Source organism: Lactuca saligna, chromosome 1 (genome assembly GCF_052625555.1).
Source record: "Lactuca saligna cultivar CGN05327 chromosome 1, ASM5262555v1, whole genome shotgun sequence".
Lineage (NCBI taxonomy): Eukaryota > Viridiplantae > Streptophyta > Magnoliopsida > Asterales > Asteraceae > Lactuca > Lactuca saligna.
In genome coordinates this window covers 20,791,381-20,814,035 of record NC_136417.1, presented here as the reverse complement: position 1 = coordinate 20,814,035, position 22,655 = coordinate 20,791,381, and the positions used below count along the sequence as shown (strand labels likewise).

General features: G+C 34.9%; 4 protein-coding genes across 4 annotated transcripts; 2 read left to right on the top strand and 2 right to left on the bottom strand.

Annotated features, from left to right (window-relative positions):
• Nucleotides 1–6,096: 6,096 nt before the first annotated feature.
• LOC145027392 (MICOS complex subunit MIC10-like) lies at nucleotides 6,097–7,440 on the top strand. The gene is made up of 3 exons (XM_078976907.1): nucleotides 6,097–6,367; nucleotides 6,949–7,070; nucleotides 7,197–7,440. Exons 1-3 carry the CDS (start codon nucleotides 6,238–6,240, stop codon nucleotides 7,200–7,202), a joined length of 258 nt encoding a protein of 85 aa, XP_078833033.1. The 5' UTR covers nucleotides 6,097–6,237; the 3' UTR covers nucleotides 7,203–7,440.
• A 1,482-nt stretch (nucleotides 7,441–8,922) lies between these two features.
• LOC145027376 (alpha/beta-Hydrolases superfamily protein) lies at nucleotides 8,923–10,329 on the bottom strand. The gene is made up of 3 exons (XM_078976905.1): nucleotides 10,108–10,329; nucleotides 9,663–9,958; nucleotides 8,923–9,571 (listed from the first exon to the last, which is right to left on the bottom strand). Exons 1-3 carry the CDS (start codon nucleotides 10,207–10,209, stop codon nucleotides 9,043–9,045), a joined length of 927 nt encoding a protein of 308 aa, XP_078833031.1. The 5' UTR covers nucleotides 10,210–10,329; the 3' UTR covers nucleotides 8,923–9,042.
• A 281-nt stretch (nucleotides 10,330–10,610) lies between these two features.
• On the bottom strand, nucleotides 10,611–12,460 carry LOC145027360 (ATP-dependent protease La (LON) domain protein). The gene is made up of 7 exons (XM_078976904.1): nucleotides 12,053–12,460; nucleotides 11,853–11,921; nucleotides 11,627–11,746; nucleotides 11,443–11,517; nucleotides 11,214–11,348; nucleotides 10,982–11,123; nucleotides 10,611–10,877 (listed from the first exon to the last, which is right to left on the bottom strand). The coding sequence occupies exons 1-7, from the start codon at nucleotides 12,359–12,361 to the stop codon at nucleotides 10,717–10,719; spliced, it is 1,011 nt and encodes a 336-aa protein (XP_078833030.1). The 5' UTR covers nucleotides 12,362–12,460; the 3' UTR covers nucleotides 10,611–10,716.
• An 8,742-nt stretch (nucleotides 12,461–21,202) lies between these two features.
• On the top strand, nucleotides 21,203–22,596 carry LOC145027344 (uncharacterized). Its single transcript, XM_078976903.1, has 5 exons — nucleotides 21,203–21,425; nucleotides 21,727–21,926; nucleotides 22,030–22,131; nucleotides 22,246–22,297; nucleotides 22,388–22,596. Exons 1-5 carry the CDS (start codon nucleotides 21,335–21,337, stop codon nucleotides 22,504–22,506), a joined length of 564 nt encoding a protein of 187 aa, XP_078833029.1. The 5' UTR covers nucleotides 21,203–21,334; the 3' UTR covers nucleotides 22,507–22,596.
• Nucleotides 22,597–22,655: the final 59 nt, after the last annotated feature.

The window sequence follows — 22,655 nt, the reverse complement described above, 5'->3', positions numbered from 1 at the left end:
TGATCGTCCCTTTTCTTTTGTAATCAATAAATTAAATGATTTTAATTTACCATATTATTTGTAAATCTTATCTCATGTCCTAAGTTTTCTATGATAGCATGTGTCTAGACTAGTAGAGCTATCAGTGTTGTCTTTGCCGCTTTCTTTTTGTTAGGAAGTGAATAAACCCCCTAAATATATAACGATAATCTTATTAGTTGACAAATATAATGGAAGTTTATTACTTTGTAACAGTAGATTGCATAAAAACCATACATATGTTCTTGAGATTTACAATATATGATTATTACTTTTAAATCCAGATTTCAAAGTATGTCCAAATATCCCTTAGGCTAGTGGCTATCGGGTGTGGTTCTCACACCACACCAACATCATCAAATTCACCACATCACCATTATAATTTTGTAGTTTCAAATGATTAATTGTTAGAGAATCACATTTATTGACTTATATTATTACTTATTACTTATTACATTTTCATTTACAAACTATTTTTTGGGTTGCCAAACAGATAATCTCAAAAGAATAAACTGCCTCAACAGCTAGCAATGATGTGATAAATATAGCCAAAGTAAACCTTTTAAAATGTGATTCCTTAAAAATAACAATCTAAGAGTAAAACATCAAAGGAAAAAGATGAAAACACAAGACAATAAAAAGGAAAATATATAGAGAAGAATGATACATCCAACAAATCACGTGTAACAGTTAGAATCCGCAAGACCTTAGCGATCTCATTTAGTCCTTTACGATTGGTCCAGATTCAGATTCTAGATTTCCAGTTACTGCCTAATAAATTTTGTGAATCTCGTGGTCATTTTCCCAACTTAAAACAAATTGTTTTCGCAATATATATTTAATCAATATGTGGTAATTTTAGTGAAAAACTGTTAGATTATTTTGTTTTTCATTAAGAGAGTTTTATATTTTACCCGATTGAGAGGGAACAACGACGGAAGTAGAAGTACACAAGTGTCTTACCCGATTCAAGTCCGACAACAACTCTAGCCGATGTTTGTTCCAACAGTCCTGAATCCTGCTGCACATGTGGTGTGGGCCCTCAACAAAACCTGGTGGACTGTTGCTTTTTTTTGACCCCATTTAACGGTCTTCATTCATTGCTCCAAACTGCTATTACTTTTTTTCACCCAAATGCCACCTACAATCCATTTTTACTTCAACATCATTTATTTACTACTAATTTGTTTTAGGTCTTATATATTGTTTTAGTGGTATGGCTATACTGCTTCCTATAAATAGGAGTGCTATTTCCTATATATTGTTTTAGTGGTATGGCTATACTGCTTCCTATAAATAGGAGTGCTATTTCATTCAAGTTTATGCAACACATGAGAATATGATACAAAATATAGCGTGGGGAAAAACAAAAAAGGATTTCTTAAAAATCGTAATTTTTTTTTCGTTTATATTAAACAACTAGTTTATAACCCGTGGGAACCACAATTATAACATTAATTAAATTTTTATAATAAAAATTTATAATTATTAATCAATTATTTTAAATAAGTCATTCTAAATAAATTATTAATTAAGAAATATATCAAAATTTTAAAGTTATAACTTCAAATTTAACATATAATTAGAAAATATAAATTTGAATTTTGAAATGAGTTGCCTAATATATCTACATGACACATGATATAATAATAATGAGAAATTGTATTAGTGTGACACTTAGCAAAAAAAGATTAAAAATATTCATTTATTAATATGGATGTCAGTTTGAATCCGATACAAAACTCTACATCATATTGGATAAAGGTTCAATTTATATAACCTTTTTCTTTTGGTGCTTGTCAAAATGGATCCATTGATTCCATCAACACATCAATATGGGCTCATGATTTCCTCACCTCATGGTCATGCTTGAATCGAAGGGCCCTATACAAATTGCCACCTAGTAACATGTTATTATTATCATTAGACTGTTAGGTATGCACCGGGGCGTTTTGGGCGTTTTTGTGCATTATGTCACACAAACACCGCCCCCTTCATCGTTTTTTGGTGTTATACGCCTACACGTTGATTACCGTTACCACCACAACCTTCATTTAACTTCATTTCCTTCTTTTTCTCTAAAAATATCGATGTGGACGTTGCCCACACCTACTAGCCTTAAGCTAAGCGGTGTCGTAAAATTTTCACCGGAGGTATGCTGAGGTGGCTCATTTACCACCAGTAAACACTGGGCCGCAACAAGATTTTTACCATCAGTATAATATCGATGGTAGGTTTCTACCGGTGACAAATGTTAGGCAAATGATGAGATTGGTCTTTCTCTCTCTACCCTCTCTTTTCTTTACCCATGGTGAATACCATCAACACCACATCCTCATTATTTTTAAAAATTGCACAAATGACAAACATATCCCCATCAACCTAGATGATACACATTACCAGTGGTAAATTGTAATCTTTTTTAACCTAAGGTATTTTCTATTATTACTTTGTGTAGAATATCTTAAATGTTGGATAAACAATTTTCTTAAATTCGTAGATTAAGTTAGATAGTTTAACTTTTATGACATAAGCAGGTCATGGTTATGAGTTTTTTTTTTCTCTAGATATTAAAAAAAAAAAACTTAATGTTTTTTTTCCCCTTTTTTATGGCTTTCTTTTTCTCAATTAAAAAAAAATAAACTCTTTACTATTTACTTAATATTAAATAAACTCTTTACTTATGTATTATAAACGACAATATGTATCTTTTATTCTAGTTGCCTCAATATCAATGTTTTTTTATAAATTGTTATTACAAGAAACAACTTATAAATTCATAGTATATGCTTGAATCTTAATGGGGACCAAGTTACACCATCTAGTAGTTTATCACAAACATCAAGAATCAAGTCATGGATATGTCTCCACGCATTACAAACTGAGAAAGCTCCGTCCGGCTAACTCTCACTCCCGCTTATCTTGCTCTATGGAAAGATTAGTTAGGGTGTTTAAAATTTGTTTTGAACTAATAAATAATGGTAAAAGTTTCAAGTATTGATTTTTAGTTGATTATCAAGACTTTGAGTTTTTCCAAAAGTTAGTTTTCATTGGGGCAAAACCATTTTAGATGAGTATGGTTTTAGTTTCATTCAAAATAGGTTTTGTCTATATTGGTTTGGTTTCAATTTAATGAATATAGATAATATTATTATTCTTTTTCACCTCGATTTCTAGTTCTTTCTATTTATAGATTTATAAGAATTTCGTAGAACTGATTTTAACATTTTCTTGTGACATAAAGTTACCTTTTACATTTTTTTCTCCTATTATTGTTTCCGTGATGACATATTTGGGACTTGTCTGACTACAAACCTAGATTTTTCGAACGTGGATAGTGTGAGTTATAAAATCACCCATATGGATATGAGATCCTTGATAATCAGGCTCGCTCCTGTTTCTAACAAACCGTTGAATACATCATTTATTAGTTATACAATACCCTTGATGCCGATACATACACATACTTCATTCATGACACTACGTTTTTTATATCCAACCTTGAGGATCGGGTGTTGTGAAAAAAGAACCTTACTAGATATTAGCTATGTCGTTTCCTCGTTAGAAAGTGATTCAATCCAAAGTTTTTCTTAATTATATGGTTATGTATTCAGATTTTTCTTTCTTTCACATAATCCATAGTCTCAAACCATGCTCATCTATATTACAAACATGAAAGGGAATACTTATCGGATTCATAGTAGGTGGGATATTAAAATATGAATACATGATTACAACTTAATTAATGCCTCACTTTGGATATGTAGTAAGTTGTTGATACCTTTTTGGTGTTAGTATTGATGTAATTGTTTTTAAGGATGAGTATGGTATCGCACTCATATCTGATATCAATATGAGAATTGAATCGAGTCCCTGGCGAGTCTAGAACACAAACATGTGTGGTTCATTATTTAAATAAACCTATATATATATATATATATATATATATATATATATATATATATATATATATATATATATATATATATATATATATATATATATATATATATATAATAGTAAAAAAAGTACAAGTAACGGGTTAGGCCATATAAGGAAAAAACAATTAAAAATATCTAGCAACTGTATCCAACGAGTTCTAATATCTTTAAATATTTTTGATAATTGAATCATTACTAACACTAGATAAAACTATTTTTTTAATATATGACATAAATTATAACTCGAAAATTATATTAGGTTATTTTCTTAATGTATATTTAAGTATTTGGGCTATTAAGAGGGTGTTTGGCTTAGCTTTTTAAAGCCAAAAGTCCTTTTTGGAAAAGAAAAAAAAAGCAAAAGATGTTTGGCAAATTATTTTTAGAAGCTACTTTTTGAAGTTTTTACATAAGGAAAATGAACTTTTTGGAAAAGTCAGGAAATCCTGACTTTTTGTAACTTTTCCAAAAAGAACTTTTGGGGTTTGAAAAGCTAAACCAAACACCCCCTAAAATATAAAATATGAGCTTTAAAAGTTATGAATTATATTAACTTCTTTGTCAAACAATTTAAGGTAGGTTACTTATAAAATTTTACATGTTTAATGTATATTTAAGTATTTGGGCTATTAAGATATAAAATATGAGCTTTAAAAGTTATGAATTATATTAACTTTTTTGTCAAACAATTTAAGGTAGGTTACTTATAAAATTTTACATGTTTAACAACTAAATCTTATATATTAATGTTAGTGGTAGTGGTATGATACGGGCTTTCGATACTAGCATCGGTATCGATGATATCGAATCCTAAATTTCATTATTTTCCAATATGTATATTTGCCATTGAATCGAGTTAATGTTACCAGTAGTGATAGTGGTAGCAGTAATGGTACTGGGTATGATACCGACTTTCGATATTACCATCGGTACCGATAATATCAAATCCTAAATTTCATGATTTTAGAATACCGAGTACCGTGTGATATTCATATAAACAATGCTAATTCAATATCGATCTATTCAAATTATGATATTTTGGTAGTTTTACTCGCCACTAATCGTTTACATGAATGAAATATAAATGATAGCATAAGTTCAATATTATTAGCATAAAAATAAACTATTTGTAAATAGCTTTAAAAACTACAAATTACTCGCTAGGTGTCTAGATGAAATCGAGGTGCACATATATATTAGTTTTTTTTTTTTTTTTTTTTAAATTTTATTTTTATTAAATCGATTTAAGTTATAATCGATTTCTTCTTTGAAATAAAATTGCATTAAAAAATAAATTCGATTTCATCTATTTGACACACCTACTCTCTGGCAAAAAAACCCACACTTTTATGATATGAATGATATGATATTGAGGTGGCATCTATTTGACAAGAATGATATGATATTGAGGCAACATCTATCTGACATAGAAAAAAGAATGGTACAAATAACATTACACCCTACGGTTTAATAAACCTATCATAGGATCGTAATGTACACCTCTAAGAGATGAAGTGGTGAACCATCAAGATATTCACGAGACATTGATTATTTTAGAAGCCCACTTACTAAGAAGTAAGAACCCCAAAATATAGGGTTGGCAAATCGTACTATCGTTTCGTGTTTCTGTCTAATACGACACGACACGATAATGTTTTATGTACTACGAACACGACATGACACAATGTCGTGTTTTTTAAAACTAACACGTAAACGAACAAAATAAAAAACGGCAAACACGACACGAAACGAAAAATATATCATATACTAAAAACTAGTTTATTTAATGAATATTTTATTAAATATAACACGAAAAACACGATAAAGAACTACTAAATCATGCCAATTTCGTGTTGACTTTTGAACACGAACACGACATCGTGTTTTTTACAGTTAACACGAACACGAATTCAAATTTCAGTTTCGTCACAATTTCGTTTCGTATCGTATATTTTTATCGTGTCGTGTTATAAATTGTTACCCCTACCAAAATCCCAAATAGTTTAAGGGATTTGGGTCCGAAATTAGTTGGATTGTTGTAAAAGCCGAGTAAGGCTTTTCACAGCCCAATGGACCGGGCAATTTGATTGGCCATGTAATTTACAATTATGCCATCGTTTGAAGAATATGTGAAAACCGGTATATTGTCATCGGCTCATATCTTCCTCGCGAAAAACCCTCGGCGGTCGTGGAGACCTCAAGCAAATCAGGTTACATTTCCTTCGATTTGTAGAAAATTGAAGATCAAAGAAGGGGAAAACGCTCTAAAATTTATATAATGGCTGAAAATAAAGAGATTCCGTCTCAATACGATCTGAATGCGAAGTGGGATGCCTGTCTAGATTTGGGTGTTCGTCGTTTCGTATACTCCGCCGGTATCGGTGCTTTCGCCGGTCTTCTGTTGTTCCGTGAGTTCCTATTTCATTGTCAATCCCTTGATTCATAATTTTCGTTATCGCTGATTGCAAATGACGATCGATATGCTTTGATAGAATATAATAAACTATATGTCGCTAGGGCACTGTAATCACCTTTCTGTTTGTTACGGATATTATAGGTAGTTATTGTTTGAGGAGGAGATTCAAAATCGAACTTGCCATACATGCGTCTCCGTTTGATATCTCCTTAACCAGTTGAATAAAATTTAAGCTAAATCAGCAAATCCAACCTTCTGAGTTGATAATGCTAGATTCCAATTTATCGTTTAGGTTATATATTTAACATTGGCGTATCAAGATTACTGAGATGTTTTCTTTGAAATTATTATCTAAAATGGGCATTTCTTATGGAAGTTGAAGTTATAATATTCATGCTTAATGAGAAGTCCTGTTACAATGTTTACAAAATGCTATAGAAAGGAGAAAGTCTTTCATGAGAGTTTCCCTATATGTTTAACTAAGTTCTTTTTGACATATTTATTATTAACTAGCTATTGAGAAGATGAAATATCATTTAATCGATGAAATGTTTTGTTAAATTATATTGGTAGGTTCCCCTGTTACAAGGTGGGCATCAATTGCTCTTGGTGCTGGAGTGGGAATTGGATCTGCATACTCTGATTGCTCTCACAAATTTGATGCCTCAACTTCCACTTCTCCCACTGTTGCTAAGGTAGCTTTGTTTTGTCACTTTATTTCTTTAATTTCTAATCATCTGAAACTGAAAGTATTGCATGGATGGATACAGCAATCAGCATTTGCATGAAATCTTTTTGAATTTCTTAACACAAATTTTCAGGACTGAAAAAAAAAAATAACCAGATGATGAGGGGTTGAAGGTGTAATTGTGAAGATTGTTGATGTTTTCCAATGATCAAGTGAAATGGATTTTGAATTTTATCTTGTATGAATGAATTAGAAGAAGAGTAATAATTTTGGCAAACTGGCAATGTCCACTTTTTACATTACATTTACTGATTTTACATACATACATACATTTGATGTACAATCAAAACTATTTTCTTTTGGTTTTGGGCGCTCCATTTTACCTTCTTCTTAATGTTTTGGTCTTCCTTTTTGCTTAGCTTTTGACAAAATTCACTCATTGATAGTATAGTTTATATGATAAGTAAAAGTTTATATCAGCAATCTCAATTATTAAAAATAAGGAGAAATAACCAATGTTCCTTTTCCCTAATTCATGCAAAGAATTCTTGTTGCTTATTGTCTTGATGGCCTTGTGCATGAATGTCAAAAGTAAACTTGTTTGCCGAATATGTTCTACATTGATTTATGTTTTATAATTCATGTTTTCAGAAAAAAAAAACATAGTCAAATATTTTATTTTAATTTTGTTTATACTTAAAATGACCATTTCAATATTCCCCGGCGTGACGACACTCATAACAGAGAGAGCAAAATGAGAACGGTTGTTTATTTCAAAGAGTAAAGAAAGCATAAAGAGTTTTTAACAAATAATTTAATGGTGGGGATTGTTTATTTATTGATGCAAAGGAGCGTTAAATGAGAAATTTCAAACCCATTTGATGCAAGGGAGGCCCAATATAATAAAAGTCAGGTGCTACAAATTGCATTGTGTATAGGTGATTTTTGTTCCAAGTATGAGTCGAATGGCCGGTGCCGAGAGGCAACACCCTTAATGTTGGTCCCACAGTGCAGTACCTCGAGACCTAAACAAAAGTTTGGATTATAAGTGCAAATGAAAAACATGATAAGAATAAAGGAATAACCGATAAATTGGTAGTTCTTGGGATTGGTAAGGACATCTCATGATGCATCGAACTAGGGTTTAAAGCTCTATCCAAATCTGAAGTTCATGTGAAATTAGTGATCGAAATCGAATTCCTAGCTCAATCTAAATATTAATCCATGAATCTAAGCTCCAATTTCCACTCTATTGGTTTTTTGGGTTGATGGATTTGATTGAGTCATAAAACCCTAGCTATGGAAGAGGAATTCGAATTTCATCATAGTTGAGAAAGGAATCATATAACCAGGGAATAGAATCATAAAGAATGATTGGTGTGGAATGAGGTTAAGTATTTGAGTAACATTGGGTGCTTATGATCATTTGGTTGTAAGAAAGTGAATTGGAAGCATTCATCATGTCATTAAAAGCTTGAGTCATAAAATGGAGGCTATTGTCTTTTGAGTGCATTTTTGAACTCAATTTGTAGTAAGTTCTTAGGTTTTAAGACACATTAAGATGATGGGGATTTTATATCAAAGTATGATATTAAGACTCATGTTATCCAATTAAGACATTTGTTAATTTGTTGCAACCATTGGAGGTCAAAGCACCAAACAACAATGCTCAAAAGAGTAAAAAAGACAATAACAATGCTTAAAAGAGTAAAAAAGACAATTTAGGCATACTGAGCCCGGGGTGGCTAAACACTAAATGCTAATGGTTCAATTTTTTAAATGTATCTGTCAAAGGGATACATCCACTACATGTATATGGGACAAATATCTAAAATCCGTAGATTATATGCAAATATCAATTGACAACAACTCTATCAACCACAACACTTCCATTCATTCAAGAAATTGTCAAAAACGAAGAAAGAGATTGGGAAGAAAAACCTATATACGTACAAAGATATATGTAATCAATTCAACACTTATTTTTTCTCTACAACCAACCCATTATGCAACCAATTTCTCATCATAGTAAAAGCTTCTTCTGCATCTGTATCATCTTCAACAGACGCTGGTCGATGAACAAATCCATGGCCTCTCCCTTTGAAAACCACGACCTTTGATCCCCCCACGTTCTCCCTCTCGATCTCTTCCACCACCTTCACCGGACACAGTGGATCCTCATCCCCTGTTATATACAAAACCGGCACCTTCACTTTAGCAGCAACAGAAGGGTCGATTCTTGTGCCATAGAACGAGACTCCAAGGCCAAAACAACCCTCGTCATCTTCAGCCAGAACCTCAATTACCTTTCCGCCACCAAAACAAAACCCAACGATCCCAAGCTTCTTTGAGATTCCTGCAGCTACGAATTCTTCTACCATCCATTTGATCGAAGTTGTGATGTTTTTTGTAGCGATTTGGTTATGAGTTGCTCGCCATTCTTCATATAAGGATTTTGGGCGTTCTTTTCCCCATGGATCTCCGTTGAATAGGTCGGGTAATAGAACGCTGCGTTATAACTTATAAGCATCAAAGCTTTCCTTACAAGTACAACAATGGATTTGGAATATTAATTCCAAGGTAGAATTAGTAAACATACTTGTAACCATTGCAGGCGATTCTATAGGCGAAATCTCTGGTACATGAATCTTCAAACCCAAAGACGTCAGACAATAGCAAAATACCAGTTCCATTGTTGTTCTTCACAGCGGAGAGAAGATAAGCAGGAACAGTATCGGATCCTTCACCTATGGAAACCTCAGCTCCATTCACCAGCTCACATGCCTCCTCATCGGTGCCTTCTTCGATCTGCACCTGACTGCAACACACCCGGCGATATGATTTTTTCCTAGACAAGGATCTCCGGCAACGATTTAAGCTTGGATTGCAGATTTTCTGGACAATAACTGAAGCTTTACGGTCAACTTTCAAATTAACATTGAAATATCTGCGATTTTTATAATTATGCTCTTCCCAATCCAAAACCACCGTCCACTTTTACAGGAGCAAATAAGAAGATTAAGAATGAGAAATTGGAGACTTACAGAGAAAGAAAGACGCGGCGAGAAGCTTGGATTCGGAGCACTGAGAAGATACCTGTAGGTTGTTGCTGATGAAGCCATGATAATGGCGGAGGTTAACCCCATTTCTTGCTCTGGTCTTAATGTGGATTCTGTAATGTGGAAGATGATGGAAGATGTTTGGAGAGAAAATCGGAATAATACAAAACAAATATCTGTTCAGAAAATTCTAGGCCTCAGGTCTCATGAACATATCTTATTTTTATATAACAAAATAACAAATAATCATAGTGGAAAATCGCAAATAATCATTATTTGTAAATAATTTTATACCACGTGTGCAAACAAACACTAGACGTGTTTGTAACTTTTCAAATAAGTTTTAGTCCTTTTGGTTTCAAGAAAGAGTTTAGCGACTTGTTTGCAAAAACAAAATGAAAAAATGTGATGGGTTTTAAATGGTTTTCTCAAATTTTTATTGCATATTTAATGAGACGCATAACTCTACTATTTCTACAACGTCAAGATGAAAATGTAAACAAGCAATTTTATTAGTAGCATCATGATGAGCAATTTACAGATTCTGTATAACAAATTAGAAAATGCACAAGTTTGGTCCCTCTAGTTTTATGCTCATTGCATGTTCAAGGACTGTATAGCAAGCTTGGCTGCAGTCATGGAGACTCTGTTCTTGATAAAACCCGTACAATTTTCAAGTCTTTGTAGTGTTTCTTTAACATCCATTGCTTTCAGCTTTTCTTCTTGCAACTTCAACATTTCTGATTGTGTAGATCCTGTCATAATTCATAACAACTTTCATATTCAGTCACTGTGCTTTGAAAGATACACCCAGTTATAGCATCTTTCAATTAATCCAAATCATGAATTGACTTTATACCTGAAACATTTTGAAGTGCAGCAAAGGACACACGTTCAGCAAAAGATGGAATGAAAGCTTCTTCACAATCTATAGAAGGTTCTTTAAGAGCCCATTCTAAGGAGTTTGCTGTTTGTGTTTGCAATGGTTCATCTTTTGCAGCCTAATCATTAGCATAAGCAGAAAAGTTAACCATTTTGTAAATAATTTCAATGTATGACACTTGTTTTTGACTTGTGACTTAATACAGAACCTTTAACTTTATTTCCAAACTATTCAAACTGTGAAGAGCTTCTTTCAGTTCTAGAACTTTAGAACTTATTTGACTTTCATTCTGTGGAACATTGTCTTGTAATGGTAATACAATGCCTTCTAAATAAGGATCCGCCTGCAGAATCACTAAAAGTTACCCCTTTGAGTGAAGTAATTTTTAAACAACTAAAAATATTCTTATGAAGAATCGACACATTATTTCAACATACCTTTGCAAATTTCACAAGTGTGACACGACCAATTCCTCTAATGGAGACCAAGGCCCCGACATCTAGTTGTTCAACCTGTCACAAGTCATAACACTGAGAGGACAATGAGTTTGACTGAAAAAAAATAAAAATAGTAAAAAATGAAAAGGAATTAAAGGAAATGTGATGATTAATGGAAGCTTACCTTCTCTATAGAAACCAAACAACCGTATCTAGCAGCGAAGGATGCTTCTTTGGATGAGGAACTCACCACAATGGGATCCAACACGAAATGCACAAAAAGTTTCTTCTTTTTGAACAAACACTGAAATCAAAGAGTAAAAGCATATCACATCAACAATTTGAAGTAAAGAACTAAAGAGGGATAACGCTTTTGCAGGATAGAACTATTAAAGAAGCGAATTCAATACCTCATCCAACAACTTCAGGTATCTTGCTTCAAATAGGTGAAGCGTCTTTGCCTCAGATGGAACTAGCACCTGAAATACATAAGAAAAATGTCCGCATTTCAAATTAAGTATAAGCTTCAAACTTGAAATGAATTTGAGACCTTGAGTGTGGGGTTTACGATATGAACAATCATAGCGAAGTAGCATAAGAAACGAGATACCTGATCAGAAGGAAAAGGGAGAAGCGGAAGCTCCAAGAAGGTCGCGTAGGCTACGATATTGCGTCGTAATTTCTTATTGGGGCGTCTGAGTAGTTGGGTTTTGGAATCTAGACGCCGGAGGGAATAATAATAAAGCAGATGAGAGGTTGTAATTGAGGCTGCTCCTCCTCCTCTAACTCTTCTTTTTCCTACTGTGGGGAAGGAATTGAGAGTGATGTTGGACAAAAGAACGGAGGAACGAGAAACGGCAGCAATGGAAGTGGAAGTTGAATTTGTGGTGAAGGCATTGAGAGTGGTTCTGCAACTCATTTTTGACGACTGCAACAACAAATTTCGTGATTCGGGAAGGGGGATAGGGATTCTTCGGCCATGATTATGTGGAAACCTGTTACCCCACGTACCCGTGTCGCGAATTTCATTTTGTTTAGGAGGCGTTTGGTTATGTCACATTATTAAGTAAATAAGAATTAAGAATACAATAACTTCAAACAAAAATAATATGTTTTATTGGGATAATCGTAAAAATATCATCAAAACATAAAAAATATGTTTGTAAACATGTATAATTGTCTTTTCAAAAATGAAATACTAAAACATTTATATCAAACATACGACCTAACAATTCAAGACATGAACAAACAAATTCGTGTATAACAAAACACGACACGAATACAAAATAGTGATACATCTTAAAAAGTAAGATAAAACTTATTTCTCTGTTTGTATCTGTGTCATGTAAAATTCATGTTTGATATATAAAAACTAGGTCTGACAATCATGTCGTGTTCGGGTTGGCGTGTCGCGGGTTGACGGGTCAAAATAAGTCGACCCAAACACGACCCATTTAAATATACATGGCACAGGTTGGCGGGCTACATGTTGGCTGGTTTGGAACATAAACTCATATATGACCCATCTACCCATTTATTTATACGGGTTCGTGGGTCAGATTCCACAAATAAAGTTGACAATTAAACATGAATAAATTTTTGATGGTTGATGCAAACATATCCAAATTTTATACACTTAACTACTTAAATCTTAAACATTCAAATGAAAATTAAATGCATCCATAGAAACATGTTTAAACTAAACATTAATACAAACATAGATAATATTTATTAAATATTGATACTTGATACATAAGTACATTTAACACTAAACATTAATAAAAGCTTCACCTACACCCCCAAGGCTGTAACGCCCGTAGATCCGGGCTAGTCAATTTAGAGACGATAAGCATCAAAAAATGACTTTTTGATGGAAGATTATTTATAAGGATTAATCTTAACCAAGTTTTAGTATATGTCACAAGGTTTCTGTGCATATAAAGAACGCCAAAATCCGAGTTATAACGAAGAAGTTATGACCTGTCGAAGTTTCGCGACAGAACCGGCACGACCCAGCGCGACCCATCGCGACATAAATAGTGAACTTAAGGTAGATAGATATCTATCCTTAGTGATCTAAATGATAATTGAAGATCTCATCGATAGTAGTGCAACGACGGAAAGACGGACGGAATCGGAGTTCAGATGAAGGAGTTAAGAATTTCGAACAGAGTTTTCCTGTCCCGGCCTACTAAAAATAATATATAAGTAATATACTTATAATATATTAAAAATAAAGTCAAAACTAGCCAATGGAGTCTAAACGAGAGTTGTAGAGCATAATCTCACCTTCGCGGCGATATAAAGAACGTCGAAAACGGAGTTCGTATGCGAAAGTTATGAATTTATGAAGTTCGGGGCGTGAAACCCCAAAACTGTCAGGGACCACGACGTGGCAAGCAGTGCCACGACGTGGCAAGAGTCCTGACACCTCCGGGAGGCCCCCAGATGCAACTTGGGATGACGCATGCAGTGACGATCAAGCCCACGACGTGGCAAAAGGATCCCACGACGTGGCAAGGGCCAAATAGGCCCTATAAATAGATTTGAAGGGCCAGCCGACTATGGTTGCTCCATCCCTTCTCTCCCACTCCCGATACAACCTCTAAGCCCTATTTTAACCCCCCGAAGCCCTGGTATCAACCCCGAGACCCGAAGCAAGTCCCGAAGCCCGAAGATCCCGAGAAAAAAAGAGTTTCCGAGCCGAAGCTCTGTCCGCGAGAAACTAGGTGTGTCAAGTGATCCCAGTTTCACCGAAGAATACTGCTTCTACAAGTCGTAGTTCTGTCCGATCATCTTCCGATCAAGTGAGTGTATAGTCCCTTTCATAAACACGATTATAATACAAGTATTGTTTGAATGTACTAAGTATATGTTTTGGGTGAGTGTGTGGTCACTTTCTTCTAACACATAAATATTAAGTATTTGTTATGAAATACCTGCTATGTGTTTATATATTGTTTGATTATTTGAGATGAGTATGAAATGGATGAACTATATAGGTTTTAATGAGTTAAACCGTATGTATATTTTGTATCTACGAATATGTTGGGTAGGACATGGGTAGATGAGATCTGTGAGTATGGATCAGATCAAGAGGTTAGTTTTAGATCCGTGAGTATGGATTAGATAAAGAGATTGGATTTAGATCCGAGAGTATGGAATAAGAAAAGAGATAAACTTGTTATTAATCCGGGAGTATGGATTAAGACATAGTAAATTATCCCTAGTCCGGGAGTATGGATTGGGCACAGTTTAGATCCGGGAGTATGGATCAGAACATGATTTAGGTATAGTAAATTGTCCCTAGTCCGGGAGTATGGATTGGGCACCGTTTTAGATCCGAGAGTATGGATCAGACCAATAGGTAAACTTGTCATTAATCCGGGAGTATGGATTAAGACATAGTAAATTGTCCCTAGTCCGGGAGTATGGATTGGGCACAGTTTTAGATCCGGGAGTATGGATCAAACCAAGAGATTAGTTTAGATACGGGAGTATGGATCAGACCAAGAGATTAGTTTAGATCCGGGAGTATGGATTAGACCAAGAGGTTAGTTTTAGGTCCGAGAGTATGGATCAGGTGGAGAGATTAGTTTAGATCCGTGAGTAGGGATCAGATAAAGAGGAAAATTTTAGATACGAGAGTTTAGATCGTGTCTTTGTGAGGATCGATGGGGTGGGATAAGAGTTGCTTTTTATATGGTGAAATTATATAATTTTGGATGTTCTATATATATTTATATGATATAACATTGTGGGATGAAAACCCTATATGCTCACCAGGCTCCCAAGCCTGACCCACTCAGTTTAATTGTATCACAGGTATCGATACGAAGCTGCTTTGCACTGAGAGATTAAAGGAGATGTAAATCACTAGAGTAAATGAATGTATGTTCTGTTTATGCTTATGTGTCTGTATCGGAACATGACATCCCGAGGTTTTATTATTTAATGAAAATACATTCTCTTTAAGAAATGTTTTGATAAGTTTTTATCATATCTTGTTTTGGGAACAAATTCCGCAACCGTTTTTCTTTAAACGATTACTTTGATTTATAAAACAAAGCATAAACAAATCGGTCTTTTCTGGCCGTGAAATTGGGGATGTCACAGTTGGTATCAGAGCATTAGTTTAAGCGAACTAGGAATTTGTAGGAAATTTCTAGACTTAAACTTAGAATGCTAAGGAATGATTGTGAGGAGTGTGTCTAAAATATGTTAGGTAGTACACCTAAATTGACATAAGCACTAGTTTATTTTAGGAATGATTCCTAAAATGCTTTTATGTGCTAATTGTTTTGTGTGATAGCTAAATTGATGTTATTATTTGTTCGGATCTATGGTCTGTTGCCGACCGGATCTGGAAACCTTATGTGTTTAGGATTCTAAGCGTATGAATATGAAATTAGAACTAGCATGTAACGTTTCAGGGTGATAAGGAGATTTATACGTTTATCGTAATTAAAAACTTTCTTATCTTAAAAAAAAAAATCTCGCTTGGTACACCAAATGTATGCTTAGATGTACAAGAGGTCATGGTGAAGACTCATAGATAAATTGAGTAAATTGAGGAAATGAAGAAGGCTTATGATAGTGGATGACGCCTATCAGAAGATATCGTAAGAGTGGTATCTTGCCTTTAGAGTATGTCTTATGAAATAACAATACGTTTAGAGGAGTACGATACGTCTGAAGTACACCTTCGATTGGCAGGATGATGGAACGATTGATGAAATTCTTGAAGTTGTCTCATCGTCTGGTATTTGCATCACCAATCGAGTTGAAGTAGAGTTGATGATTGAAGATTGAGCAATGAAGAAGTCCTAGTAGCGTCTACGGAAATTGTTTATGATTATTTGGACACATTCGTATGTGTTAAATTGTTTTGTGATTTTCTTGTATGGTGACTTGGTCAACTGCGGGACAATACTTGGGACGAGTATGAGTAGGTGTGAAAGATAGTAGATGCATATACTACCGGAAGCATAGGACTCGCACTTGGATCAGGGAAAGTCACAAGGTTACCAAGAAGCTAGTAACTGATTCTGTTTTGTTCAAGTGTGTCATTACCCTTGTTTCGGTAGTGACTAGTAATATGGTTGTTATTCCGACCCTAGTGGTCATATCAAGTTGAGTCCGACTACGAGGAGTTTGTTACGTGGTTCATGGAACCAAGTTCGATGTAACATCTGACCTAAGTCAAAAGATTGAAATCAATGCGATCGATAGCATCGCGCTCGTTGTTAAGGAAGCTTGTAGCTAGAGATGCTACATGTAAAAATGTGATTATATCACGTTAGAATATGAAAGAAGGTATATTCCATTGTGGAATTTGACTCTAAGAGACTTGAGTCTAAGAGTTGCATCATACGATGAGAGGTCATTAGAACACGACCCATCGGTTTGTTACAATATATAAATGAAAGTATTTATCCTGAGACGAAGAAGGAGTCCACAATAAGGACTTAGTTTGTAACTTGGAAGTTATGATTGAAAGTACATCATAGTACGATAAGCAGATGCAAGATTGGCATCGTCTGCGGTCAAGAAAGCCATAGATTTAAATACTCTATCGAGGAAACATAGAAGTTATGGTTATTACCTAGGATGAAGAGATAACGTGTGGAATCATTATGCAATCCCTATTTCGTTGATGATTCCGGGACGTAATCATCCTAAGATGGGAGATAATTGTAACGCCCGTAGATCCGGGCTAGTCAATTTAGAGACGATAAGCATCAAAAAATGACTTTTTGATGGAAGATTATTTATAAGGATTAATCTTAACCAAGTTTTAGTATATGTCACAAGGTTTCTGTGCATATAAAGAACGCCAAAATCCGAGTTATAACGAAGAAGTTATGACCTGTCGAAGTTTCGCGACAGAACCGGCACGACCCAGCGCGACCCATCGCGACATAAATAGTGAACTTAAGGTAGATAGATATCTATCCTTAGTGATCTAAATGATAATTGAAGATCTCATCGATAGTAGTGCAACGACGGAAAGACGGACGGAATCGGAGTTCAGATGAAGGAGTTAAGAATTTCGAACAGAGTTTTCCTGTCCCGGCCTACTAAAAATAATATATAAGTAATATACTTATAATATATTAAAAATAAAGTCAAAAATAGCCAATGGAGTCTAAACGAGAGTTGTAGAGCATAATCTCACCTTCGCGGCGATATAAAGAACGTCGAAAACGGAGTTCGTATGCGAAAGTTATGAATTTATGAAGTTCGGGGCGCGAAACCCCAAAACTGTCAGGGACCACGACGTGGCAAGCAGTGCCACGACGTGGCAAGAGTCCTGACACCTCCGGGAGGCCCCCAGATGCAACTTGGGATGACGCATGCAGTGACGATCAAGCCCACGACGTGGCAAAAGGATCCCACGACGTGGCAAGGGCCAAATAGGCCCTATAAATAGATTTGAAGGGCCAGCCGACTATGGTTGCTCCATCCCTTCTCTCCCACTCCCGATACAACCTCTAAGCCCTATTTTAACCCCCCGAAGCCCTGGTATCAACCCCGAGACCCGAAGCAAGTCCCGAAGCCCGAAGATCCCGAGAAGAAAAGAGTTTCCGAGCCGAAGCTCTGCCCGCGAGAAACTAGGTGTGTCAAGTGATCCCAGTTTCACCGAAGAATACTGCTTCTACAAGTCGTAGTTCTGTCCGATCATCTTCCGATCAAGTGAGTGTATAGTCCCTTTCATAAACACGATTATAATACAAGTATTGTTTGAATGTACTAAGTATATGTTTTGGGTGAGTGTGTGGTCACTTTCTTCTAACACATAAATATTAAGTATTTGTTATGAAATACCTGCTATGTGTTTATATATTGTTTGATTATTTGAGATGAGTATGAAATGGATGAACTATATAGGTTTTAATGAGTTAAACCGTATGTATATTTTGTATCTACGAATATGTTGGGTAGGACATGGGTAGATGAGATCTGTGAGTATGGATCAGATCAAGAGGTTAGTTTTAGATCCGTGAGTATGGATTAGATAAAGAGATTGGATTTAGATCCGAGAGTATGGAATAAGAAAAGAGATAAACTTGTTATTAATCCGGGAGTATGGATTAAGACATAGTAAATTATCCCTAGTCCGGGAGTATGGATTGGGCACAGTTTAGATCCGGGAGTATGGATCAGAACATGATTTAGGTATAGTAAATTGTCCCTAGTCCGGGAGTATGGATTGGGCACCGTTTTAGATCCGAGAGTATGGATCAGACCAATAGGTAAACTTGTCATTAATCCGGGAGTATGGATTAAGACATAGTAAATTGTCCCTAGTCCGGGAGTATGGATTGGGCACAGTTTTAGATCCGGGAGTATGGATCAAACCAAGAGATTAGTTTAGATACGGGAGTATGGATCAGACCAAGAGATTAGTTTAGATCCGGGAGTATGGATTAGACCAAGAGGTTAGTTTTAGGTCCGAGAGTATGGATCAGGTGGAGAGATTAGTTTAGATCCGTGAGTAGGGATCAGATAAAGAGGAAAATTTTAGATACGAGAGTTTAGATCGTGTCTTTGTGAGGATCGATGGGGTGGGATAAGAGTTGCTTTTTATATGGTGAAATTATATAATTTTGGATGTTCTATATATATTTATATGATATAACATTGTGGGATGAAAACCCTATATGCTCACCAGGCTCCCAAGCCTGACCCACTCAGTTTAATTGTATCACAGGTATCGATACGAAGCTGCTTTGCACTGAGAGATTAAAGGAGATGTAAATCACTAGAGTAAATGAATGTATGTTCTGTTTATGCTTATGTGTCTGTATCGGAACATGACATCCCGAGGTTTTATTATTTAATGAAAATACATTCTCTTTGAGAAATGTTTTGATAAGTTTTTATCATATCTTGTTTTGGGAACAAATTCCGCAACCGTTTTCTTTAAACGATTACTTTGATTTATAAAACAAAGCATAAACAAATCGGTCTTTTCTGGCCGTGAAATTGGGGATGTCACAAAGGCTGATACTTTATGACTCTTTAGGCCAGAATTCTCTTAGATCTGAAGTAGCAACTTCAGATCTGGGCTCTAACTCGAAATGGTTCAAGAGCATGGCATAAGAGTCCCAAATCTCACAATCAATATTGATTTACATGCAAAAGAGGGAAGGTAATCACTCCTTACCTTGAATTGCTCTGGAAAGTCCTTCAAACTCTGGATCTACAGCAAACCCTTGAATCCCCAATGGTTCCTTCCTTGAATGAGCAATAACGGGGGCTTAGGGATTCGGTTTTTGGATGAGAGAGGCTATATGTAACCGATATGGAGAGAATAAGATGCTTAAATAGTGCCCAAAGTCCCGGATTTAGGGTTTCCCTCTTCAGACCGGATTCGCCGAGTCCATTCTCCGACTCGCTGAGTCGATCACTTACTCCTTGACCCGGATCCCGCTCAGACTCACCGAGTTCCTCCTTGGACTCGACGAGTTGGCCCTTTAACTTAGGGTTTTCTTTCCTTTCTTGGTCTTTCTGATTATGGGTGTTACAATATATATATATATATATATATATATATATGTATATATATATATATATATATATATATATATATATATATATATATATATATATATATATATATATAACAAGAAAATATGGATTCGATATCCATCCAATCCATAAAAATCCATTGGCGTTTCGCACTTGTTTCTTTTTATGTTACAATGAATAAGCCAAAAAACAACAAATTAATGTTTAAACAAAATAATATTACTTAAATACAAATGAGAAACCCCTAGGGGTGAGTAAACCCAAACCAAGAAATCGAGAAAACAACTAAACCGATGAAACCGAAACTGAAGGACAATTGATGGTTAGGGTTTGAATTTTTGAAAAACTGAAATATCAAGGCCAGTTTCGGTTTTTACCTAGAAATTGACCTATCCAACTTGAAAAACCGACCCATACTTAAAACCAACAAACTGTCCCAAAAAAACGACCCATCCAACCCGAGAAACCGATGATTGTTTTTGGTTGTAATAAACTGTTTCAGGCTTTTGTTTTAACTTGTAATAGTCTATTTGGTTGTAAGACTCATGTTTTTTAAAGTATTTAACTTCAATTTGGTGTTTTATGAAGTATTTAACTTCTTACTTTATTTCTGAAAAATGGGTTTAAACCCAAAACCCATGGGTTTAAATCTAGAACCCATGAGTGTATAGGTTGAACCCAAGAAACTGAAAAACCGTCCAAACAGACATCAGAACCTGAGAACTGAACCGATAAAAAAAGGATCATATTGAGTTGAAAACCATAAACCGACCATTTATGGGTTGAGTTGGGTTTGGGTCCAAAACTGAACCAAATCGATCAATACACAACCCTAGAAACCACAAACCTAGGGATATCAACTTTTTTCTACACAACTTAAAAAGAAAAATACCCTTATAAATCGTTAAATGAATACTGAAAAAAATCTCTTGATCTTTTGCACATTGAACCTTTTTTTTTTTAGTATCATATATTATCCAATTTGTTAAAGTAGTTTCCTATATTATCTAGTCGCAAAAGTAATTTATAAATGACTTCAACAAACTCATATGATGTAAAAAAAATCGAGGATAAACAAAATAAAAGTTAATTACCACCTAAGTTTAAGTTTTGATAAACACATGGATTACGTAGGTAACTTTGTCTAAAAAATTATAAACATATAATAGAAACTAATTCGTAACACCCTTTTTTTTCACTACAAATTCTTAAGCGTGTCGGTTACAATATCTTTCATAAGAGGATTCAGTTGCATATTCTTAAGTATTAAGCAACAGAGAAACAAAACAAGAACAACAGAGAAACCCCAAAATTTCAATACGTGCAGCGAGTGAGAATCGAGTTTTCTAGTGCCAATATGGACGGACCACCAGCCAACGACTGTTGTGCAATTTGCCATGGCAACTTCCATATCCCGCATCAAGCCAATTGCTCTCATTGGTATTGCGGTAAGTCGTCATATCCTAATCAATTATTCCCGTTCGTTTCCTAAATTAACGTAATGAAGATCGCATTCAGTTCATTTGGAAACAGTTATGGAGAATCTAGAGGGTTTTCCGTTGTTTATTTCGTCATTTGAAGTTTCTGTATGCGCATAGGCCAAAACACGCTATTCCCATTCGGGAATTAGGGTTTTGGTATGAAGATTATAGCTGTATGTTTGAGGACTTCTTGTCATCTGTTTAAGGGTGTGCATATGAATTTTGGTCACATTAATAACCAATATGCATTTCCCCCTCTATCTGTTAGGAAGTTGCATTTTAGAAGTTTGGAATCATGGATCTGCATTACAACCATGTAAATGCCCTCTTTGTCGTCGCCACATTACTTTGTTGGTTCCTAGCCAGGAATCCTCTCAGCAATCTGATAATCCCGAAGCTTCTGAGATTATAAGAAAGATTGAATCTTATAACCGAATCTTTGGTTCACATTCAACAGGACTAAGCCAGGTAACTAATCATTATAATTTCCATCAAAAAGATAAGAAAGAAACTAATCATATTTCTTCAAGATCCGTATTCAAAGTCATTTTTCTATTTCATTTTTTTGCAGAGACTGCAAGACCTCCCGTTTCTGATCAAAAGATTGTTCCGAGAAGTGATGGATCCTCAAAGATCTCTCCCGTTTGTCATCAAAGCACGCGTATTTATGGCAGTGAGTTGATAATAATAATAATAAATTTTCATTTTATTTCATATATATGAATATGATAGCTCACTAGTTACTGGTTACTACCATGACAATTTACAATTTTTTTTTCATATACAGCTTTTATCAACTGTCATTTATGTACTCAGCCCAGTGGACATTATCCCCGAAGGTATGGTTTTCAACTCAGATCAACTTACATAGATTGCTAAATGCCTACAGACTTAAAAATATTGATAAAATGTTTTCTTAATTTTGACAGCATTATTTGGAATAGTTGGTCTATTGGATGATGTCATTATCGCCCTCATCTTCTTCCTTCACGTTGGCACCTTGTATCGGGCTATACTGGTGCGTCGTTATGGAGGATCTTCAACATGAAATTTCAAACTGTATGATAATGGACATGGTTGTCTTAGTTTTGAGACTTTATTTTGAACCAAATTATCAAATTAAATATAAATATTTTCATGTTTTGGTTGTTGGTTAGCTGCTTCCCATTTGTGAAGTAAGAGAGGACTGACAAAACA